The sequence below is a fragment of the Mixophyes fleayi genome, chromosome 1 (genome assembly GCF_038048845.1).
Source record: "Mixophyes fleayi isolate aMixFle1 chromosome 1, aMixFle1.hap1, whole genome shotgun sequence".
Lineage (NCBI taxonomy): Eukaryota > Metazoa > Chordata > Amphibia > Anura > Limnodynastidae > Mixophyes > Mixophyes fleayi.
Genome location: NC_134402.1, coordinates 413,358,866 through 413,368,698, shown reverse-complemented (window position 1 = coordinate 413,368,698; position 9,833 = coordinate 413,358,866). Strand labels below are relative to the sequence as shown.

The window sequence follows — 9,833 nt, the reverse complement described above, 5'->3', positions numbered from 1 at the left end:
TGTTATGGCTCACTGCACACTGGAACCAGTTTAGCATATTACTATTGGATTAAGCCATGTATGCCATAAACAGCTTAAATACGTTAGTAATATTTCTGCAATTCCCCTACACTTTAAATAAAATGGCAAAATTCCTGTTTTTCTATTCAGGGTCACAGAAAATATCACTGCAAGTCTACATTGCACAGAGAGTATATCAGATTTCGCTTCTAGCTGCTGACAGTATACGTTTGTATCCCTTCAAATAAAGAAACAAGCTTTGACGTCTTGAGATCTCCCTAGAGGTTAAAATCATGAAAACCTGGGGCTATGTAGATACGATCAAGATTAATTAGGCAAACATGTTAAAATTCAATATTTATGAATAAACCATGTATATAACTTAATCCAAATTGCGGTTTCAACTCTAACTCTTTCTGCAACTGTTTTACAGTAAAACTAAAAAATACTGTTCTCTTAATATCGTCATCATCAGATATTTATATAGCACCACTAATTCAAAAGCGCTGTACAGAGAACTCAATCATATCTCTGCCCCATTGGAGCTTACAGTCTAAAATTCCCTAACACACAGAGACAGACTAGGGTCAATTTGATAGCAGCCAATTGACCTATTAGTATGATTTTGGAGTGTGGGAGGAAACCCACTCAAACACAGGGAGAACATACAAACTCCACACACATAAAGGCCATGTTTGGGAATCTAACTCAGGACCCCATTCTCAATTTCCGGGGGATTCTTGACTCTGTCAATAACTTGGACTAATAAGAATATGCTCCATCCTTGTTTCACAAATTATTGCCTACAGCAAATGACAAAGACCTGCTCATACATCAAATCCATCGTTTGCCCTGACCACGGACAGAGTCTGGGAATTACCCTAGGGATACCCTTCTCCAGGTCCACTTCTTCCATAATAAAGAGAGCACCCTAAGGGCTGCCAGAAACTCTGAATGTCTCCTAGAGTGTCTGCGTTATCGATTATATTCTGATCTCTCCTCTACTACAATCAACAAGAGACCTACTCTTCATTCGATCACTACGGTTGCATTATATTTCCAATCGCTAGGGATTTCCTATTAAGCTGCTTGTTCAACACTAAGGTTTTACCTATATTGTTCCTTGAAACAGGTACCAAACTTCTGGAAGAATGGCAAGTTCCTCTCCATCCTGGCTCTTCTGTGCAGAGGGCCTCCCATCGTACCATGTTGACACGACTAGGAAAGGACCGAGTCTGTCTGCATTCCCTGGGACTTGTTAGTCCCACCTATTTGAATTATGATGAATTTATTGTTTATATTTGTCTTTGACTTATTACAGGAGCTGCCCTCAGAATAGCTTGAGTGCATGCTATACTATTTTTAGTCTCCTACTGTTGCATGTTTGTTAACTAAAAGTTTGATCCTCTGATTTACCCAACAATTGACTCAGTATCTTATTTTTTATTGTGTTGCACAGGTGATATTCTCCTCAACTACCCCCCACATTAAACATTTTGTACATCCTTCCCTCTGGGGCAAATGCTATAGCCCCGTTCTTCAGGCTGGTTCTCTTTCCTCTTCCCCTTTTCTGATGTTTTTTTCTTCCCTCTCCTCGTTTCTCTTTTCCTTAGTTACTTTAGGGACACATGTTATTGCTGCAATTCCATTACACACCCTCACCATCTCCATATCCCATTCCACAGTACATCGCATCTGTACTATCCTACCCCTCTGATACGTCCATGGTCAAGTTTTCTTATTTGAATGTTAGGGGGCTTAATTCCTTAAACAAAAAGAGGCTGGCTCTTACCATAATCCATAAATGCAGGGCAGATATTGTGTTTCTTGCAAGGCAACATTTCTCTTCTCAAGCTCCTTCCCTCTTCAGGGACAATATATTCCCCACATGTTATACTGCTATTGGTCCCTTTAAAAGGAATGGCTTAGCTATTCTATTTAGCTTGCTCTCCATATTAAACTAGAGGATAATAATGGGAGGTTTCTGATCCTTAAGGGAGTATTAGAAGAAAAATTAGTGACTATAGTATGTCTTGGTGCACCCAATTGCGGCCAAATTACTTTTCTTAAATTGCTGTGTGAGGAGATCCATAAAGTCAGGATAGGCCTTCTTATTGTTTTGGGTAATTTTAAATTTGACCTTAGACTCAAAACTTTATAAACCACATACCCCCCATTCTAACAAAAACATATGCAATTCAGGGCCGTCAATTGCGTTTAGTAAATAATTATTATACAATGTTTGGTGGATCAATTACCATGGTGTGATTCATGTACTATTCGACTGTCCATAATTTCTATTCAAGAATAGACCTTATATTATCCGATAAGTTGACCTTACAACACGCATAATGTAAATATTCTCTATATGTCATGGTCTGATCATAAACCCTTGAAATGGTTGTGGAATCTTAATCAGATTAAGTTCCCCCCTAGACCCTGAAGAATGCTAAATTCCCTTTTATCCTCCTCTCTGGAGCCTAAACTGGTCCTCTCAGAAGCTTTAATATTGTATACACACAAAAAGCAGGAGGAAACCTCCATTTTCAATTTGTTGTGTCTTATAGGCCATCCTTTGAGGTAAAGCTATCCAAATTGGTTCCAGACTGAAAAAATTGCACGCCCAAACCCAAATGGACCTTGAATCCCAACTGGCTCGCTTGGAAACCCAAAACCAGAGACAACCCTCAAAAACACTTAAAAAAGGAGCTGAATTCTGTCAGAAACAAATGAAATTATCTTTCTTTCCCTTGTGCACACCGCATTAACTAGGCTGCACAAAAAGTTCTATACTGCAGGTAAGAGTCAGAATTTTACTTGCCCGAAAACTTAGGGGTCGGCATTCTAAGAATAGGATAAAAGTTGCTAATTTATTCCCACGGCATTAAGAAACACAATCCTATGCACATCGCAAATCTTTTTACATCATACTATGCACGCCTGTATAATCTTGGGAAGATAGTATTACACCCCAACCGACTGCGGACTCCATTGCTGCATTCCTCAGACATCTACATCTCCCCTCCCTGGATTGTGACAGCTTGACCTCACTTAATCTTCCATGGTCTCAGCAAGAATTTAAAGACGTTATTAACCACTTTCCGAAAGACAAGGCCCCTGGTTCCGATGGATATATTAAACAGCTTCTATGTTACTTTTAAAGCTGAACTTGCCCCTATCTAACAAAATTGTATAATGCAACAGGCAGAGGTAGCTTCCCCCAGAAAATACTGGAAGAGCAAATAGACATGATCCCCAAGTCTGGTAAGGACCATCTGACTAAGAACTACAGGCCAATCGCAATCCTCAATACAGATATAAACTTTTTTGTGAAATAAATTGGTAATTGTTTGAACCCACTGGTCCCATTATTTATTAATCTGGACCATGTAGGATTTGTAGTAGGTCTACAAGCATCGGATATAGCTGACCGTATCCCAGTGAAGAGCATACCCTGCTCTCTTTAGACACAGAAAAAGCCTTTGACAGGTTTCATTGGCAATATATGCGTGAAGTCCTCATCAAATTTTGTCAACAAGGAGATATATTATATACCATCTTGGCAAAGGTTTTCAGTAATGGTTTTCTCTCTGCTCCCTTACCCATTTCCAATGGCACTAGAGAGGACTGTCTGCTCTCTCCCCTTATGTTTGTCTTAGCTATTGAACCCTTGGCCCAAACATTTCGATCTTCAACTACTTTCAAGCTACATCACATAAGCTGTGCCTATTTGCAGACGACATTCTTCTGTTCTTGACCAGCCCAGAGACCTCGTTGACAGTCTTGACTGACATAGTGCAGCTTCTTTTTACAAATTGAACACTACTAAATCAGAACATTATCAATATCCCCCAGGATTCCCTGTTCAGATTACAAAATAAATTTTCCTATGTGTGGGTTCAAGACTCTCTGGCTTATCTTGGAATTCCCAATAACCTCTGCCCTTACTGATATTTTTGAGACAAACTTTACACCATTACTCTTACAACTTTCTACTTTGGTCAAGTATTGGATTAACCACGAGGTCTCCTAGCTGTGCCATATAGCGGTGGCCTAGTGGTTAGCACTTCTGCCTCCCACACTCCAAAAACATACTGGTAGGTTAATTGGCTGCTATCAAAAATGTACCCTATTCTCCCTCTCTGTGTGTGAGTGTGTGTCTATATTAGGGAATTTAGACTGTAAGCTCCAATGGGGCAGGGACTGATGTGAATGAGTTCTCTATAAAGCGCTGCAGAATTAGTGGCACTATATAAATAGATGATGATGAAAATGATGCTATTGCCAAAGTTAATGTACATCTTCCACACAATTCCATACATTATTCCTAAATGGTTTTTGGACAGATTTTTACAACATTATGATCACTTACATCTGGAAGCAAAAACACCCTTCCTAGCTTATAAGTGCACAAGATTAATTGATGCTACCAAACTTAGAACAGTACCAGGAAGCTTGTAGTCTGGCGCAACTTAAAGACTGGTCTCTCCCTCTCTCCTCAAAACCATAGGTTGACCTGGAAAAGGCCTCATACCCAGAGTACCCGTTGGCAGATCTCATCTGGATGCCCAAATATATGTGACCTTATGCTCTCTTCTCAGATACTTTACAAGTATGGGATAGACTAGTAGCGCTAAAAGAAGCTCTGCTGCTCCCCACCAGCATCCTCTCTCTTCGAGCTTTCACAAAGTTAATCCCTATTTGGATCTTGCCAATTGGAACCAACTGGGGATGTCTTCTCTTAATAATCTGGGTGATGGATACCTATAAGACTCAACATTATCTACGTCTACCCTCCGCCCAGTTATTGGGTATGTTATTAGTATTTACAGCCCACAGATTTGCCAATCAAATCTCCTTCACAGTCACACGGTAGACAGATCTCTGTCTGACCCTCTCCTCACAACAGTGGAGTGAATATACCTCACCTCTTATCATATGTCCAAATGTATTAACCATACAGAAATGCATGTTAAATTACTGTATTGATCATATCTTACTCCCGCTAGACTGCACAAAATAGGTCTCTGACAAAATTTTGTTGGCGAAAGTGTACTCAAGTTAGTGATATCATGTTTGTCTTCTGAAATTGTCCAATCATTCAACAATTCTGGAGAGAAGTTTTTAGTTTAATATTTACTGTGCTTGGGGAGACCACTGCCCAGGACCCCACAATGGCACTTTTCCATGTATACCCTGTGACTGCCCCGAAACAGGATAGGTATTTTAATAGCATCTACAGCCGGAATAGCTCAGAACTGGAAGAATTCCTATCCACCTACTTTGGTCAAAATGATCTCTAAAAATCAATTTAGGTTTGATATGGAGACGATGGACATGCCTTACTCCTCATCGGCTTCTGCCCCTCCTATTAGACGATTTAAATGGCATGAGTACATTACAGAGAGGAATGGGTCGATCCAGTCAGCCCTGGCTCTCTCTCTGATCCCCCAGTTTTCTATTTCATTGAACCTCCTCTATCTTAAATTATCTGCTGTTGTTCGAAATATGATTGTGAGATTAGATTGAAGTTTGGTACTAATTTATGTCATGATTCTTGTATTTTATATGTATTTTATTTAATTTTTTTCTTTCCCTGTTTTTTTTTCTTTCCCTGTGACTGTTTGAATTGTGTTTAATCAAACATATTTGATTAAATTGCCAATATACTGTACACAGTATATCTCTGTATATTTGCTTTATTAACAGTCTTCACATAAAGGTCTACTAAAAAGGTATCTAACTAAAACATAATATTTGCCACAATTGCTAGTTTTAAAGCTGTACCATCAGCTAAGATAATATTTTCCTAGGCTGGCTCCTCACACTAGCCGTTTCTCTCATTGGCCCGGGGGTGGTGGGTGTGAGCAGGAGGACCAATCACAAGCCACAATCAAGTGGTTGTGCATCTTAAAAATCCTAACAGTGTGCACACAGAGGTTTCGGGGACTTCTCCCTTTCCCTTTTTTGTTTTTCTTCCTTAATAATGATGTGATAGATTCAGCTTGACCCTCTTAGTGACTGATACTGACAAGGATGCTCCATGGCAGGTACTCTCTGTTTTATGCGTTCCCACCAAGCATGCTGTTAGCTCTGCAATGAGCATTTCATTTGTGTATTTTTTAAACAATTGCTACTATTTTGACAATACTGTACTACAAATCTTGTTTTCATTTAGGTATTCACTAACAATATTTGCTTTTGGGTTACATTTAATATTTTACCATCAAATTTAAAGATATTATATTTGAATTTTATTTTGCACTTTTATGTTTTTTCCACCATCTTGATGTACACCGTAGTAAGATAATATATTATAAATAGTTTATGCAGCACTGAAACACTGATGAGGGCCATGTCCGCTTGTACTTGTTGCTTTAGAGATCACCGCCATTGATGTTTTTGACATTTTTTTTTTTTATATCTACATATAACTACACTTCTCTAATTGTATCTGAAAAATGTAATAATTCTGGTCATTTCTAGTATTTTTAAGTTGGTTTTTATTCTAGTGTAGTCTTACATTGTGGCAGTGGGCCGTCGCAGTCCTGGTAATCACTACAAATATCAGAAGTGCAACACTCACGATATTGGATGCTTTCAGCAGAATATTGACAGAATATAAAATAAATCTAGCAGTATTCTGTGTAACATAATGAAAAATATCTGTCAGCACAATACTTAAAATAATGAATTCAATCTGGCAATGAGAAGTGTCGATCTGCGATTTCTATAAATCAAATTTCCCACAAGCAGCACTACTTATTCAAAAGACTACGCACAATTTATAGCAGAGAACAGTCTACTTGGATTAACTAGATTATTTTTACAGCGTTGTGCCCATGTCACTTGTCAGCATTATTTTTCAAAATCACTAGATATAAAGGCTCCTAGTAAAAAAGGACACAAAGAGCTAATGGCCCAGGTTTTTCTCAACACAGAAAAGAAAGAAGCCTGTGCTGGGTTAGTCCAATACTGTCCAGGGTACCAGTATATGGCAATATAAATGCCCTACATGGATACAAACAAGATAAACAGTTGTTGTCAGCATTTATTCTTACTGTTGCAAATCTGTATGTATCCAGCACTAACACTACACTAACATGTATGTTTCAAACAACTCTGAAATGCTTTGAACATGCCTTAGAGAAGTCATTAGTTCCAAGTTGTTTAATTGGCTGCATTCTCAAAAATACTAGTTCAGTCCATAAAAAGGAGTGCTGCAAAGGTATCAAGGGCACAGATGCAATTTCATATTAGTGTACCCTCATACGGCACCTGATATACACTGTATATGACAAAAAAAAAGTAAAAAGAAATAAAAAAAATATTAAAAAAAATAAATAAAAATGTTGCAGTATCAACTATAGAAGGCATCACTCCCCTCCACAAATACTAAATCAATAACAATCTGTAGAAAATTACCTTAAAACATGCTTGTGAAAACATTTCTTCCAAGGTATTTGGTGCTGCAAGATGTACATCTTCAGGACTGATCTTAAACACGGTCTCCAGACATTGTACTGCAACTGGATGGAGGGAAAGACAAGTGATTTCTACAATTGCAAATGTCAAATCAGTTTTTGTTTTTTTATGAACCTGGGACCATTTTCAGTTGATGGGTAAACAAGGTACATAACTTGGCACAGAACACATGGCAATGAATTATCCATACAAGTGCAGGTGTTGTGGCTACAAAGGTACACAACTTGGCACAGAACACATGGTAGCGAATTGTCCTACAAGTGCAGGTGTTGTGGATACAAAGGTACACAACCTAGCACAGAACACATGGCAGCGAACTGTCCTACAAGTGCAGGTGTTGTGGCTGCCGGCAATGCCCAATAATGACAGAGAACTAAATTTCATTAATTTTAAACGGTTCTTGAAAGACGGTGGCTGATGACCTTAGTAGGGCAGCTGGCCAATGACCAAATGTACGATGAGACTAACAGATCCAGGTGTTCCCAGTTGTTACATATGTGCAGGCATTAAACAATGAGAGTGAATGATCAGATTGCAACGCGTTTGGCCAGCTTAAATGGTTTGCACACTATACTGCCTTAAACTGCCAATCACAGCTTTTGACTGTGATTGTTCTGGAGAGGTTTAAATTCAGGGAGATGGAAAGTAGTGCCATAGTGGGCGACATGTGACAGGTTGTCTTCAATAATTGGTTATTTTACATCAAGTTTTCCTCATAAAAACTGACATCTGTAACCTCAATTATGCACTGATTTATTGTTTACATTTGTCCAGGGTGATCTATAGCATATAAAAATCCAATTTCAAACCCAGTAACATATGACAAATGAGGTCACCTTCGCTGTAGATAAATGACAAACGCAGCAAATAATTGTTAGAGACCAGGAGCGGAGTTTATAACCTTTCATCAATTATACTGGTTACAAAGACAAAGGGCCAGACTCGATAAACAGCAGTAAGCCGCAGTAAGGCTTATCCTCGGTTCCCTTGTTATATTATGCATCCTTTCATTACGCCAACACTTTTGTGCTATTTTAATGTTCTCTAGATTTCCATAGTTGAGGAGAATACAGTGTTTTTCTTTGATGCACCCAAGTAAGACACAAGAAATAAACTCTTGGTTTAAATATTGTATTGATCCATGGGTATCTTACATACGATACTCAAAACTACAGCATCCCAACATATGCACCCTCATAAAATATATTTTATTTTATACATGCATTTATATTTATATATAGATGCCAAAACGTTTGACAAAAGTACAAAACTCTTGAGTGCAATAAATACCATAACTAAGCTACATGGGAAAGGGATGAATCGTGGCCGAGAGAAGATAATTAAATAAATATGCTAGTGTGTGCTCACTTACGGTATCTATATCTTTATGGGTCATTTATAAAACAGCAAAAATGCAGCCTGCAGAGGAAATGCCAGATTATAACATCATGCACCAATTTGTCTGTTATTGCAGGGTTTTTGTTTTTTTTTTGTTTTACAGCTAAGCCATAGCTTAGGGCTCTAAGATATTGGCAACTGTAGGAGAGCAAAATTTGCTTCTTCTGATTGGAGAAGCCGGCACATTGTATGCGGCCAATTACTGGCTAGTCATAAAAATGTGTCTCGTGCTGAACCGAAAAGCAAAAAAGGAATTTGTACATTTAGGGGGCGTTCGCTGTTTCGTAGGTAGACGCAGAGTCCATGTTCCACTGCAAAACAACTTGTTTACTTGGGAAGGGTATTTTACACATCCTCAGGAGGAGATTGGGTATTGGTGTCAACGGGGTTCCATTGAAAGTATAGATCATTAACAGCATTAAGGCTCACTGTACACTAGACCGCAACAGAAGTAGGTGTGCAAATACTCAAATTAAAAGACTAAAAAGAGTTACATACACTTTATTAAAGACATAAAACTGTAGCATATTAGAAGAAAAATTTAAGAATTTGAATTAATGGGATGATCCACTGACATAGCTGCAAAGGTTGCAACCAACCCCTTTGTGTATGCTACGTCAAGTTGTCCCCAGAAGCACTGCATACAATACCAGAAGTCCCATTCTGCCCCCTTTCCGGTGCATTGGAACCGTCTGCAAGCCCAAAGCACTGCACCTGTACTTCACTGGTAGGGAGACTAAAACCACTGGTCTGTGTGCCAATGAGGCCAGTGAAAGAGGAGGAGGGAGATGTAGAAGAAAATGGAACTAAACTGGAATGGCAGAACTGACAGCTCCTTCCAGGTATGAAAGTGCAGAGATCATAGAATATATATTAATGATGTATTCTGCACGACACAAAAGGTTTCACCTCCACATAGTTCTCCGTTTTAATTTGTCGTGTCATCAATT

At 38.7% G+C, this 9,833-nt stretch overlaps 1 protein-coding gene across 2 annotated transcripts in view; it reads right to left on the bottom strand.

The window, feature by feature from the left end:
- The window catches only part of SGTB (small glutamine rich tetratricopeptide repeat co-chaperone beta), a 55,520-nt gene that overhangs the window by 21,674 nt on the left and 24,013 nt on the right, over nucleotides 1–9,833 (bottom strand). For both annotated transcript variants that reach the window (XM_075182771.1, XM_075182781.1), the window contains exon 3: nucleotides 7,426–7,529. In XM_075182771.1, the coding sequence (XP_075038872.1) occupies nucleotides 7,426–7,529 (104 nt within the window). The remainder of the gene's footprint in view (nucleotides 1–7,425; nucleotides 7,530–9,833) is intronic.